This window comes from Chiloscyllium plagiosum, chromosome 40 (assembly GCF_004010195.1).
Source record: "Chiloscyllium plagiosum isolate BGI_BamShark_2017 chromosome 40, ASM401019v2, whole genome shotgun sequence".
Lineage (NCBI taxonomy): Eukaryota > Metazoa > Chordata > Chondrichthyes > Orectolobiformes > Hemiscylliidae > Chiloscyllium > Chiloscyllium plagiosum.
In genome coordinates, this window is record NC_057749.1 from 18,458,169 (window position 1) to 18,473,534 (window position 15,366).

Here is a 15,366-nt window from a genome sequence, read left to right on the forward strand (position 1 = left end):
TTATATCAATAACATGGACTCTAGACTCAGAAATACAAGATTAAAAGTTGCCAAGCTGGGGAGGTAGAAGCACAACTATGACAAAATGCAAGACCCCATATCAGAATTGTGAAAATGGCTAACGCATTTAAACCCAGCGAAGTGAGAGATTTTGGAAGGAGAAATAAAAAGACCACATATGCTTTAGAAGTAATTGGGATAGGGATCAAGGGAGTCTAGGACTATTGATATGCAAAGTATGAAAAGATCAATGGGACATTATCCAAGCTGTAAAAACCAGCAATCAGAGCACTGAGGTTCATTTCAAATGGGGGTAAAATTGAAAATTAGATAAGTTATTTAAGCTTGCACAAAAGCTTGTTGAAACCACACTTCGTATTCTGTGCACTTCAGCTATCATGTTGAAGTGTAATGAAAGTGCAAAAATAATTTGGGACATTATGATGGTAGTCATTTGCATTGTCTGATTTAAATACATGATGGTGTGGTGGTAATGTCACTGGTGTAGCAATCCGGAGTACCAGGCTAATGGTTCAGAAACATGGATTCGAATCCCGATTTGGTGGATGGTGAAATTTGAAGTCAATGACAAAACAAGTGAGATTAAAAGCTAGACTAATGGCGACCACTGATTGTAGTAAAAATCCATCTGGTTCAGTAATGACCTTTTTTTAAGAAAGGAAATAGGTCATCCTTACTTTGTCTGACTTACACAGCAATGTGGTTGACTCTTAATTGCATCTGAAATGGCCTAGGAGCCAATCAGTTTGTAACGAGGGATGGGCAACAAATGTCAGCCTTGCCAGAGATTGACTAGAATAATTTTTAAAGTGTAAAAAAAAAAGTCATAAGACGGTCAGAGTGGTCACTTGACCAAAGGCGCAGAAGTAGACCATTCAGCCAATTGAGTCCACTTTGCCATTCCGTGAGATTGTGGCTGAGCTGATCATCCTTGACTCTGCTTAAATACCTTATGCCTAACACCTTTGATTCCTCTGACTAAAAATCAGTCTCTCACTCTTGAATATACTTAACGATACAGCCTTGACAGTGTTAAAGAATTCCACAGGTTCACTACCCTCAGAGAAAAATGTCCTTGTCATCTGTCTTAAATGAGTGAGTCCATACTCTGCCTTGTGGTGCTACTCTCTCCCACAAGGGGAAACAACCTCTACATATCTGCTCTGTCAAGCCCTCAAAGTATCTTATATGTTGCCGTAAGATCTTTCATTCTTGTAAACTTTAATGAGTACAAATCTGTTCCCTGTTCTCCTGTTCCCTGGATGCTGCCTGACCTGCTGCGCTTTTCCAGCAACACATTTTCAGCTGAGTACAAATCTAACCAAGGAAACCTGTCCTCATAAGACAATTGTTCTATGCTTGGGGTCAACTGAGTGAGCCTTCCCTGGACTATCTGCACTGCATTATGTCTTTTCTTAGGTAAGGAGACCAAACCTATTCACATTATTCTAGTCTAACTACTGTCTTGTATAATTTTAGCAAGACTTCCCAATCTTTATATTCCATTCCCTTTGAAATATAGGCCAACATTCCATTTGCCTTCCCTATTATCCACTAAACATATATGTGAGCAACTTGTAATTCGTGCACAAGGATCCCAAATGTATCTGTGCTACAACTTTCTCAGGCTCTCCTCATTTAAATTATGTCCAGCTCTTCTATTCTTCCTATCCATGTGCACAACCTCACATTTTCCCACACTGTTCCATCTGCCAAGTTTTTGTCCACCCACTTAACCCAGTGGATGGTCACAAGGGTCGGTGTTGGGTCCACTGCTTTTCATCATTTATATAAATGATTTGGAATGTGAAGTTAGGAGGTATAGTTAGCAAGTTTACCGATGACACCAAAATTGGAGGTGTAGTGGACAGCAAAGAAGGATACCTCAGATTACAACGGGATCTTGATCAGATAGGCCAAGGAGTGGCAGATTGAGTTTAATTTAGATAAATGCGAGGTGCTACATTTTGGAAAAGCAAATCAGGGCAGGACTTGCACACTTAATGGTAAGGTCCTAGGGAGTGTTGCTGAACAAAGAGACCTTGGAGTGCAGGTTCATAGTTCCTTGAAAGTGAAGTCGCAGGTAGATAGGATAGTGAAGAAGGCGTTTGGTATGCTTTCCTTTATTGGTCAGAGCATTGAGTATAGGATATGGAAGGTCATGTTTCTGCTCTGCAGGACATTGGTTAGGCCACTTTTGTGTGCAATTCCCGTCTCCCTCCTGTAGGAAGAACGTTGTGAACTTTGAAAGGGTTCAGAAAAGATTATAAGGATGTTGCCAGGGTTGGAGGGTTTGAGTTATAGGGAGAGGCTGAATAGGCTGGGGCTGTTTTCCCTGGAACGGGAACCTCATGAGGGGCATGGATAAGGTAAGTATACGCGATCTTTCCCCTGGACTAGAGGGCATAGGTTTAGGGTGAGAGGGGAAAAATTTAAAAGTGACCTAAGGAGCAACGTTTTCATGCAGAGGGCAGTGTGTCTATGGAATGAGCTTCCAGAGGAAGTGGTGGAGGCTGGTACAATTGTAACATTTAAAAGGCATTTGGATGTGTATATGAGTAGGCAGGGTTTAGAGGGAAGGCAGAAGTGGGTACTGTAGATGCTGGAGATCAGAGTCAAGATTAGAGTGGTGCTGGAAAAGCACAGCAGATCAGGCAGCATCTGAGGAGCAGGAAAATAGACATTCCAGGCAATAGCCCTTCAGCAACGAATGGTATGGGCTAAGTGCTGGCAAATGGGACTAGATTAATTCAGGATATCTGGGTGGCATGAATGAGTTGGATGGAAGGGTGTGTTTCTGTGCTGTACATCTCTATGACCTATTTCCCTGTGTCAGCGTCACCTTTTGCTATCCCACCTATTTTTGTATCATATGCAGTCTTGGCTATAATGCATTCACTTCCTCATCTAAGTTATTAATACCTACTGAAAATAGTTGCAGCGTTAATTGCTGTCGGACTCCACTAGTTGCAGGTTGCCATCCTGAAAATGCCCCTTCAACTTAACACTCCGTCTTCTATTTATTAACTAATCCTCTTTCTATGCTAATACAGAACAACCTCAATTATCTGAATAAAATGGACAGGGAGTATTTTGTACGGATAACTGAGAGTTTGGAAAATGGATTGTTCAGATAATGGATAGTGTTTTTACAGGACTTTGAATGTTTGGATAATCCGAAATTCAGATAACTGATGTTCAGATAATCGAGATTGTTCTGTATACCAACTCCAACGTGATGGGCTGTTCTCTAATTAAGTAGTTTTATGTGTAGTAGTTTATTGGAATTCTTTTTTGGAAATCCAAATATCTTGTGTATCGATTGGTTTTCCTTTATCTCTCCTATTTGTTACCATCGCAGGGTATTCTAATGAATTTGTCAGGCATGGTTTCCTATTCACGGAGCCATGCTGGCTCTGCTTAATTATATTTTGTGTATCTAAATGCCTTTATAATAAATCCTTTATAATAGCCTCCTTAACGTTTTCTCAATGGCAGATGTTAAGCTAACTGACCTTGTGTCATTTCCTGGCTCCCTATCATTATTTCCCCAGCCTAGTTCTCCAAGCAGCCTCTTTCACTGTTACCTCCCTCTCTCTATGTATTTAAAGAAGCTCTTTCTATCCATTTTTCTTAATTTCCCTGGTTAGCCATGCTGGGTTTATTCCCTTCCTAGAATTCCCCTTCGCATTGGGCTGTACTTTTGCTGTGAATCACAAACTATTTTCTTAAGCATCTGTTGTTTTTCCTCAACAGCCTTTTCTGCTACACTCTTATCCAAGTCCACTGTAGCCTAGAATTCTTATTTAATTGTCTCAGGCGACTGTCTGTGTGGAGTTTGCACATTCTCCCCGTGTCTGCATAGGTTTCCTCCGGGTGTTGCGGTTTCCTCCCACAATCCGAAGATGTGCAGGTTAGGGGAACTGGCCATTCTAAATTGCCCATAGTGTTAGGTGCATTAGTCAGGGGTAAATATAAGGAAGGGGAATGGGTCTGGGTGGGTTGCTCTTTGGAGGGTCGGTGTGGACTTGTTGGGCCGAAGATTAGATACTGTAGAGTATCTAATCTAATCTAATCTAATCTACCCGTAATCAAGTTTAACACAGTTGTTTCTGATCCAAGTTTCTCACCCTCAAACTGAACACTAGATTCTACCATGTTATGGTCACCATTCCTGGAGGATCTTTTACTTGGACCGTTCCTGAAATCTGCCTCTTTACACATGACCTGATCCAAAATAACCAACACATCATTCTAGAAATCTGTCCTCATTCCATTCAGTGAATGTTCCTCATGATTACCTCTGCCAATTTCCCATGATCAATCTACTAAATTGGGCTGAGCTTGTGAAACCATCGATAAACAAGAATCAGTCTGAACTGAAATGAACATTATTGTAAAGAGGCATTGTAATTTAGATCTTGTTTGATTCACAACTTCCTGGGAGTGTCACATGTTAGCATGAAAGTTTCCTCCAAATTATCCAGCTTAAAGGAAATCAATCCTGACATGGGAATACATAAATTAATCTATTTCAGGCAATAGCTATTTGGTGGGGAGAGAGAGAGAAGAAAATAGATTCATAAAGCAGACCTGGAAGATTTGCTCTCTCTCGTTTCTCCCAGCCTCTCTCAAAACTGAGCTCTGTGATAAAAAAAACAAATCTGGAGAAATACCCATTTATTAAGAAATCAAGGATATCTACAGATTTTGCCACTGCTGAGGATACATATTAATAATTAAACAGCCGTGGTCTCAGGTTAAAATCTAATAGCTCAACACCTTTTACATTTTTTGAAGAATGCCTATTGATATCTCCTTATTTTATACTAGACACCTTGACATTTTTAACCTGCATCAACTGTGTTTGATGCAGCAATTTACTATTTATCTCCGGGTTAGTTAAGTAACAAAATTTCTCATTCCTTTAAACTATTTTACTAATTAGCTCCTAATTTTGTGTCTTGTGTTTTAAATGAAGTGTGATTATAGCTGCCTGCTCAAAATAATTTTGAAACTTTTATTGTAGCCAACCAAGGTGGTTTGAAAGGTCAATTCCTCATCTGTCCATCAGAATAATACCAGAACCGATGAGGGTTTTAACAATCAAGAACAATTAAACAGACGGAGGTCTTTTTTTTTCCAAAGAAAGAGTGAGAGAAGGCTGAGGATGTTAACATTAGAATAGGATTTTGTTAGGTAAATATAATGAAGAGAATTCCATTTCTGTGGTGTTCAATAGTAGGAACCATAAATATTTGATTTATTGAAAGCTAACTTATAAGGGTTTCAGGGAAAACCTCTTCACCCAGAGAGTGCTTTGCATGTGGAGCTTACTGTTGGACTTGTCATGGTTGATATGAATAGATAGATGCATTTAAAGGGAAACTGGATAAGTGCACGAAGGAGAAGTCAATGAAATAAACTGTGGAAGTGATCTTGTGTGGAGCAGAATTCCTGTTGTGTTGAATGGTCTGTTATGCATTCTGTGAAGGCAGCACGCTGATTCTCGATGAGTTGAAATATCTGTAACCTGTGCTGACATGTTAAGTGAAGTGAAGCTAACAGGGTTCTTGCTTAATGGCAGTGCTGACTACAAACGGTGTGGGCCAAGCAGGATCAATATGCAGGGCTATTGTATCACATCTGGCCTGTTTTAGTGTGGAGAAACAGCTATTTAAAGAATGGGGCAGGATAAAGCAGTTTCAAACATTGTTCCAGGTGGAATGATATTGCTGGGGACTGGGGAGAAATAATTATCTTTCAAACATGTGTATTCGGTACTCCATCATTTACCACATCCCCATTACACCATGCAGTGTTAAGCATGTTGTAGGGTTAACTCTGCCTCACTATAATTGATGTCACTTTGTTTTCAGATGAGCAGAAATCAATATATCCATTTTGTGGAGCACAGTCTTATCATCTCTGAACTGTTCCCAGCCTGTTAACTTCACTACAGTGAACTCAATACCTGGCATGTGCTGTAACTTGTTTTTTTTCCACCTCTGAAAGCCTGTGCCCTTTGACGGTGTGTTAAGGGAACTGGTCATGCAGTTTACTCTTCTTTTCTGTTCTTTCGATGCTCTCTCATACATTTGGTGTGGGAGTTTTCTGTTGCCTTGCACTCCTAAAGGCCAATGGATGGGTATAACTTTCAGAGGACCCAATGTTTTGATGAAATTACCTCTTATAAAACGGAGTAGGAGCTGAGAAAGATTTTTTAAAAGTCTCCACAACTGGCCATTTATTGAATCATTCAGATCATTGAACTCATGCTTGCTGTTTGAAAGAGGAATCCGGTTAGATTTGTTATGGGTCAGGCCAGACCCCCTCAAAATATTTTAAGAAGGTAGCCTAGCCTTTTCTTCTTTTAAAGATCGATGTGAAGTGGATGTTCCAGGTGTGATGCAGCTGGTCAAACCACTCAGCTTTAAGAAAAGCAATTTATTTAAACACCATACTTAAAGTCATAGAGTCTCGGTCTAACCGACTCTATGTCTCGGTCTCGGTCTGTCCATGCCAACCAGATATCCCAACCCAATCTAGTCCCACCTGCCAGCACCCAGCCCGTATCTCTCCAAACCCTTCCTATTCATATACTCATCCAAATGCCTCTTAAATGTTGCAATTGTACCAGCCTCCACCACATCCTCTGGCAGCTCATTCCATACACGTACCACCCTCTGCGTGAAAAAGTTGCCCCTTAGGTCTCTTTTATATCTTTCCCCTCACCCTAAACCTATGCCCTCTAGTGCTAGATTCCCCGACCCCAGGGAAAAGACTTTGCCTATTTATCCTATCCATGCCCTTTTCTATTTTGTGGATATCTGTGAAGCTATGATTATTGACAAGGTGAGTGCTGAGAGGGTGTTTTCGAAGTCCAGGACCAGAGGACAAAATCTCAGAATAAGGAGTTGTTCATGTAAAACAGAGAAGAACTTTTTTTTCTCTGAGGGTTTTTTGAATCTGTGGAATTCTTTACCACAGAGGATCATTAAGGCAGGGTCATTAAGTATTCTCAAGAGATAGATTTTTAAACATCAGTTAGGGAACTAAGCATTACAGGGATATGGCAGGAAAGTAGAATTTGGGCCAACATTCTATTTGCCTTCCTTATTATCCGGTGAACTTAAATTCTGGCTTTTCCTGAGTTTTGTATGGCACCCCCACATTCCTCTCTAGTCAATGTCAACCCCAAGGATGTTGAAATTGGAGAATTCAACAATGATAATGCCATTGAATGTCAACACAGCTCTCTTGTGTTGGAGACGGTCATTGCTTGGCACATGTTTGACATGAACGTTTGCCCAAGCATTTGCGCATATGTTGTTTCAGTATCTGAGGAATTGCAAATGGTGCTAAACATCAGCAAACATTTTCATGTCTGACCTCATGATAGAGGGAAGGTCATTGATGAAGCAGCTGAAGATGGTACCCTGAGGAACTGCGTCAGAAATATCCTGAAATTGACATGACTGACCTCTAGCCACCACAACCACCACCTTATGGGTCAGGTATGACTGCAACCAGAAAGGAATTTTTCCCGTGATACCCACTGACTTCAATTTTGTTCTTGGTTCTTGATGTCACACTCAGTCAAGTGCAGCCTTCATGTCAAGGATAGTAACCTTCATCACTTTATCTCCTCGATCACCATCCTGCTCACCTCCCACTCACTGTCCTTCTTGTCAACTTTCTCACTGTCTTCCTCCCAACTCTCAAGCTGTCACTGCCTCACCCATCTTCACACTTGCTGTACCCCTTCCTGAGTGGTGGTAGGTCAGCCCACAAGCTGGGTAGCAAGTGGAGCAGTGAGTTAAATGGAGATTGGGGCAATGAGTTGCAGGCAGCAGGTGATACAGAAGAATCAAAATGCAAGTGGGAGGCAGCAGGTGTACAGTGGTGACGGAAACAGCAACAACTCCTTTCTTTGTGCGATGGTAGAAGAGAGAAGGCCACCTTGCTGATCTTTGAGTGGTCCCATTCTCTCCCTAGTTACCCTTTTGTCCTTAATATATTTGTAAAAACCACTAAAGAAATCCGAATTTAGAATAACTTAACTATTGGAAAACCTAACTGACCCGATACAGCATCTTAACTCATTAACTGTTTCATTATAGTAACATCCCATAAACACACCCCTTGGCAAAAAGGTAAATTCAAACACCGACTCTTACAGACAGGAGTGAACAGTTTCCAGAAATAGATTTCAGAAGGAAGTCAGAGGAATTCTTTTCTGAAGCTTGCAACTCTCTTGACACTCACATCTCATGACTGCTACAACTAAAACAAACTAGAAAAAACCTGAACTGGAAGAATTGGCCGACTCCCCTTCCATTTTTAACTAGATGCTTTGGCACCTCTGCCTTTACAACCTCTCTTAAAAAAAACCAAGGACAAAATAACATTTTTAAAGTGACAACATTGTCACAGCATTTCATTCTTGCTCTTTTATCCATAGCCCTGGAGTAGATTCCTTTTCCTGAGTACTCAAAAATAAAATCCTTTTTGACTGTTACTATACAATCTGCTTCAGGCCCCCTAACAGGTAATGCAGTCCTGGTCACCATAACTTGCGCTTTTCAAAAAAAAATACTCCTCGTTTCCCATCTGGCTTCTTTCACCACAATCGAGATCTGGTTGCCAGTGGCAAATTTCACCTTATCTATCCAGTCAAGCTCCCTGATCATTTTGAGCACCCCTATTCAATCTTTCCTTAATTTTCTTTCTTTGAATTGTTCTCCAGCCTGTTACCCTTGGTTTAAAATCACTGTCGCAACAAATGAGCCAGGAGTTTTTAACCACAACATATTCTGATGGATGTGTTAATGATTTTTGTTCTTAAGTAGCAACTGACTAAAGGTCAATTGATGCTCTACTGCGTGCTGCAGGAAAGAGGGAAGTGTGAGATCCCTCGAGAGGTATGCGAGCTGACTGCCGAGGTAGATCCTGTGCCTGACAGCACTGATTTCCTTAGCTTGCTTCATATCAATCCAATCTAGATCAACAGCCAATTGAATGATGTAATTGGTCATAAATGGTAGCAATTAATTAAAGTTAAACAGAAAATTCTCAGGCCCAGAGAAATAGCTTGAAATTCCAACTATGACTGACCCTCTGCAAAGGTCACAGGATTGTTTCCAGCATTGGTGGCAAAGAACGCAAAAGGGTATCTCAAGATCATCTGCTCTGGGTCAAGTTGAGTCTTTTTAGAAGCAGCGAGTAAAGAATTTGGATTTACGTCCCAATCTCACTAAAGTTGTCTCTTGCCACTCTCACAACAAAAGGTAATAGCAGTAGCTTGCGAGTAAGTAGCTCATTTAGGAAAACGTTGAGACAAATTTTGACACTGAACAGAGGATGGAGTTGTGAGTACCAAGGACCATGAAAAGAGGAAAGTTGGAAGGAAGTTGAGGAAGCAGTGTAAGAGATCCCCAAGGAAACAGTGACCATAACATGGTAGAATTTAGCATTCAGTTCGAGAATGAGAATCTTGGATTAGAAACAACTGTGAGGAGAAAGTGAGGTCTGCAGATGCTGGAGATCAAAGTTGAAACTTTATTGCTGGAACAGCACAGCAGGTCAGGCAGCATCCAGGGAACAGGAGATTCGACGTTTCGGGCACAGGCCCTTCTTCAGGCCCTTCACAGGCCATTCCTGAAGAAGGGCCTGTGCCCGAAACGTCGAATCTCCTGTTCCCTGGATGCTGCCTGACCTGCTGTGCTGTTCCAGCAATAAAGTTTCAATTTAGAAACAACTGTGCCAAAGATAATTACATAATGATAAGATCAGAGTTGGCTGAGGAGGACTGAGGAACAAGTTTAGCAGAAAAGACAGTTGATGAACAAAAGCAGACGAGGAGAAAACAAAAGACATTCCAGGGAGGAAGGAGGATTTTAGGAAGGAGATAAACTGACCAAAGGACATTAATTCAGTATCAAATTGAAAGAAAAATTATACAATATAGCAAAGATTAGAGATAAATCAGAGGAATGTGAAATATTTAAAGGCTAACAAAAGATTGCAAACAATAATTAAGAGTGAAAAAATAAACAGTGCAAACTAAAATAATATAAGAACTGATGGTAGGAGCTTCTTTAAATATACAACAAGGAAAAGAAAGGACAAAGAAAACAGGCTCCTGACAGAGCAAGGTTAAGGAAATAATCGATAGCCAGGAAATGTCATAGGATTTGTAAAAGATTCTTTGTATCAATCTCTACCATAAAGGGCACTAATAGCATTCCAAAGATGCTAAATGTTCAAGTGGCCTGAGTGGGGAGGAAGTAAATAGTTAATTATCATTAGAGAAAATTAATGGAGCTGAAGGCCTATAAATCCCTGGACCTGATGGGATGTGCCTAGGATATTAAAAGAAGCAGTTACTGAGATGTACTGGTAAGGTACCACACATTGGGCATCTTCATAAGATGCCCATTGCGGGTAATCTATTAGGAGAAAGTAAGGACTGCAGATGCTGGAGATCAGAGTCAAGAGTGTGGTGCTGGAAAAGCACAGCCAGTCAGACAACCTCCAAGGAGCAGGAAAGTCGACATTTTGGGCATAAGCCCTTCATCAGGAAGGGCTATTAGCATTGGTAGCGGGCTAGTAGAGGTCCCAGAGTTGGGACAAAGAGGACATTTACAAAATGGCAATCTGTAACTAGTGGAGTGCTCCAGGGAACCATGCTGAGGCCACAGTTAGTTACAACATTTATTAATGACTTGGATGAAGGATGCAAATGAACTATGGTTAATTTTGTGAATGGCACAAAAATGGGAGGGTAAGGAGTGAGGATGACACAAGGAGTCTGCAGAGGGATGTAGACAGATTGAGAGGGGCAGAAGCTTGATGGACTGTTACGTGGGAAAATGTGAGGCTGTGAATTTTGGCAGAAAGAATAGAGGAGCTGAATATTATTTAAATGGAAGAAGACTGCTGAAAACTGCAGCACAGAGATTTGAGGATCCTTGTGCATGAGTCACAAAAAGCTAGCACCCATGTTCCATTTGCCTTCCATATTATATGCTGAATGTTGGTCTTCATACTCAAAGGGAATGGAGTATGGAAATAGAGAAGTCATGCTGGAACTACACAAGGTACTAGGCATGCTGCATGTATAATACTCTGAACAGGTTTGGTTCCCTTATCTAAACAAAGATGTCCTGTCATTGGAGACTGTCCACAGAAGGTTCTCTCAATTGATTCTGGGTATAGATAGCTTTTCTTATGTGCAGTAGCTGTGTTGGTTGAGATTGTACTCTGTGGAGTTTAGAAGAATGCAAATTGACTTTATATTGCAACACAAGATTCTTGGGATGCTTGATGGGGTAGATATGGCAAGGTTGTTTCCCTTGTGGGAGAGTCTGTGATCAGAAGGCATAATCTCAGTATGAGCATGGCCCATTTAAGTCAGAGGTGAGTTGTTTTGTGTGGTGAAACTTTAGCAGAGAGCTGTGGAGACTGGGTCATTAAGTATACCTAAGGCTGTGAGATTTTGTTTTGAATTAGTAAGGGAATCAATGCTTATGGAGAAAAGGCAGGGTAATGAAGTTGAAGATCGGTTGTGACCTCATTAAATGGCTAAGCAGAGTTATTGGGCCAGTGGCCGAATGATGCTTCTGTGTTTTATGGTATTATTAAGTGCACACCTTGGGCCTAAACTTGTGAAGGAATACTTTTCAAATTTGGGATGAAGCTTGTAGCATTAGCAGACACGGGACCAGAGTCTTTTTTTGGGGGTGGGAATGGTAGGGTGTTGGTTGTGAGGACCAGAAGTGGGTTAGAGAAGGCAGAGTTTTTGAAGGTTTTTGTTTTCAGAGCTAGAGGATGCTACAGGGAAAGGAGGAGACTTGCATCAGACCCTAGGGATTATGAAGCTCCCTTGATAGTTGGTCGTTTGATTCTGAAGGTTCTCTGGGAGTAGTTCAACCGCACACACAATCCATATGTTGGAGAAAACTCCCAGGGTATAGTCAGGCTTTTCCTCCATGTTGCCTGTCTGCCTGTGTATTGTGTAGGAAATTAAACCTACCAAGCCAAGGTTAGAAAGCTGTGGTGTTGATGTAAATTTGATCTGGGTCTGATATCTTCCTAAGAACTAGAAGCATTCAGTTCAAAGGGAGCAGGTAGGAGTATGTTTTTTTTTGGGAGAGAAGGAGAGAGCTCAGGAGTGATACTGGTTGGGGCAGGTGAGTCTCAAGTGGGCTTTTTGGATCATGTATTTCTTTCTGTTCATGGAGTTTGAGATTAAAAGGTGTCGTGTGAGAGAGGTCAAGCTGGAGTGTTGAGTTTGCTATAACAACAGTTACCAGGTATGGTCTGCCCCCTGCAGGCCAGTTAGAATATCCCAGCTGCTGGCTGAGACATTGGCATTTCCTGTTGGCTCCCTTCAAGTCTGCAATGTATTTTACAAGATGTTCTTGTTCTGACTTGGCTTGGTGATTGTAATTATAAAGTAAATCTCCTGGTTAAATATACTGCAAATTCAGTACCTACTGACGAAGATCAAACCCTCAATCCCTGCTGGGATCCTCATCACTTTCAGTCGGGAATTAATCTCAGAGCTGGAAACAAAAGTGTGCAAAGTCCTTGTACTTAATATAAAGAACTTCACAGTGAGTGAAGAAGCTGTCACCTGATACTGGGATTCACAAGGTGTTTGTATAACACCTGAGCAGCCCATGCGATGAGACAATATCTTAGCAGTGAGTTGGAGGCAATTGGAAGCACAGTTTCTGGTCTATTACCCAAACAGAGACATGGGATTTGGACTGTTGGCTTTCCAGTCCATTCCTACACAATTATATAAGGGGGTTGGCGGGGGCATCCAGTCTTCAAAAGGAAGTGTTCTGCGTCTATGTGAAACAAACAGGGAAGTGAGACTGAGGGCTCATGATTGTCCCTGACTGCTGCGTAGTCTTGCTTTGTATGCTTTTATAAACTCTTCAAAGCAATCTATTGTGTGTATTTCTGGAATTCTGGCAGTGCAGGTACACAATGTGTTGAATTAGCTTATCTGTATCCTGTTCTGCTGGAGTTGCACAAAATGATTGCTGTGCAACCTGAACTCTAAAAGATATTTTGGACCTTGCTTGATTAAGTTGGGAAACTGCCATGTTACAAGTAGTGGCTCGGAATAAAATGGTTATGACTGTGTCTTTTTGAGAGCTGGCACTGTTAATGTTGTTTTAATAACATGCCAGCTGACCCTGTAAGGTTTGATTAGTGATTACAATAGGGCTCGAATTCTGTGTATTTGTCATTTTGAAGCAGAAACTTGGCATGGTCTCTTTTGAGGTTGTAAAGTGTTTGACGAAGTTTGGAACAGTGGCTTCGTTGTACTCGGGTCAGTGTGATGTTTTGTTTGTTTATGCAGACTGGCAGCAAGCCCAACCTTTCTGTCCTTAGATTCCTTGGTTCTAAGGGGTCACTTTTGTCTTTAAGTTGAGATTAATGGAATAAGTGACCTATGCATCCATGTTCTGCTGGCTGTGACAAGTTGCAGTAGTCTAGGCCTCCAATTCATCGTATTGTGCACACTGCCTATTCTTTGCTAAAGTCAGCACACCAACACCAAGACCATTATTGACTGCTGGTGAACAGAGCCACAGAATGGTCCTCAACAGCTGGAGAATGGGACAACAATAAATCCTGAGTGACCAGAGATAATAAGAAGTTTTTACCTGCACAACACAACACTTCTAAGGAATAAAATATCCTAAGTTAAGCTGGTACAATTGCAACATTTAAAAAGCATTTGGATGGGTTTATGAATAGGAAGGGTTTGGAGGGATATGGGCCAGGTGCTGGCAGGTGGGACTAGATTGGGTTGGGATATCTGGTCAGCATGGACGGGTTGAACCGAAGGGTCTGTTTCTGTGCTGTACATCTCTATGACTCTAAGTCTCACACACTTCTAATTGGACTGAAGTTGGAAGGCTCGTTAAGCTGGGGGTTGATGCCACAGACTCTCTTGTGCTAACCTGTTACCTGCATTGAATATTTAACAAAGGTTAAGTTTCAACATGTTACTTTCCTCTCTGAGGAGCTTGTAGGAAAGGGACAGGTTTACTAGAGATCTCTTGTTCTATTTGTCAAAAAAAATTGAATACAAATTGTTTTTTGCATCTTATGAAGAATTAAATGTGATGCAGCAACTGCACTGAAATTGTTCAACTCACTGTTTCAACTTGAGTTTTGAGCATGGCAGAATGCAAAGTCACATATCCACAGATGCTAGCCTCCTGCAAGCAAATCCTCTTAGTAAATCTCTAATTCTCTAAACACCTCGCTTATTCACGAACATGGGTGGAGCAAACAGCTTTATGGTTAGTTTTTTTTAAATTAAACTGGAAGTTATCTGGCGAATATTTCATTTTCAATGGGAAAAGATACCAAACTACAAATAAGATGCAGAATGAATAGAGGACTAGACAGGTTAATCCCATACTTTAGAAAACTCACAAATAGTATGTATATGGAGGCAATGGCCTAGTAATATTATCGCTGGACTGTTAATCCAGAGACCCACATAATGTTCTGGGGACTTGGGTTTGAACACTGCCATAGCAAATGGCAGAATTTGAGTTCAATGACTATCTGTAATTAAGAGTTGAATGAATGACCATTGCCGATTGTTGGAAAAGCCCAAAGGTTCACTGATGTTGTTTAGGGAAATGACTCCAGACCCACAGCAATGTGGTTGACTTTTAACTGCCCTCTGAGCAATAAAGGCTGCCTAGCCAGCGGCATCCTCATCCTGTGAATGAATAAATGAAATTTAATAAACTTAGGCTGACAGTATATGAATGATGGACTTTAAAATGCAGAATGCAATAAACCTTTCATTTTTATTATGTCAGTTAAGTATACCTGTGTTTTGCAATGTAATTATTCATGGTCATAAATTATTTTATGCTTTTCTTAGTTCAATTATGAATTATATTACTTCTTTAATTTGCATTGTCATCTCAATTCAACACCTAGCCCTATGATGATTTTCTAATAAGCCAATTGTCTAAAACCAACTATCTGTTTCTCTCTTTTTCTCCATCCTTTCACCAGGTGTACTGGTGGTGAATGTGACTTGGCGGAACAAAACTTATGTTGGAACACTTCTGGATTGCACAAGACATGACTGGGCACCCCCAAGGTGAGCAAAGGGATAAAACTGTGGAGGTATAGGAAATTTGTGGTGAGAGAATATTGGAATAGTAAATACATGAATGACCCGTAACACCCTGGTGACCACTGTTGTACGTAGACCATTCACAGTCCACCGATTCCTACACAACACATCCAGAGACTGTAGACACCCTGCCAACATTAAAGACATCTCGG

General features: G+C 41.0%; 1 protein-coding gene across 11 annotated transcripts in view; it reads left to right on the forward strand.

Annotated features, from left to right (window-relative positions):
* Positions 1-15,366, forward strand: part of LOC122542586 (zinc finger protein 609-like) — a 202,272-nt gene that overhangs the window by 126,487 nt on the left and 60,419 nt on the right. For all 11 annotated transcript variants that reach the window (XM_043680510.1, XM_043680504.1, XM_043680503.1 and 8 more), the window contains exon 3: positions 15,091-15,178. In XM_043680510.1, coding sequence (XP_043536445.1) covers positions 15,091-15,178 — 88 coding nt within the window. The remainder of the gene's footprint in view (positions 1-15,090; positions 15,179-15,366) is intronic.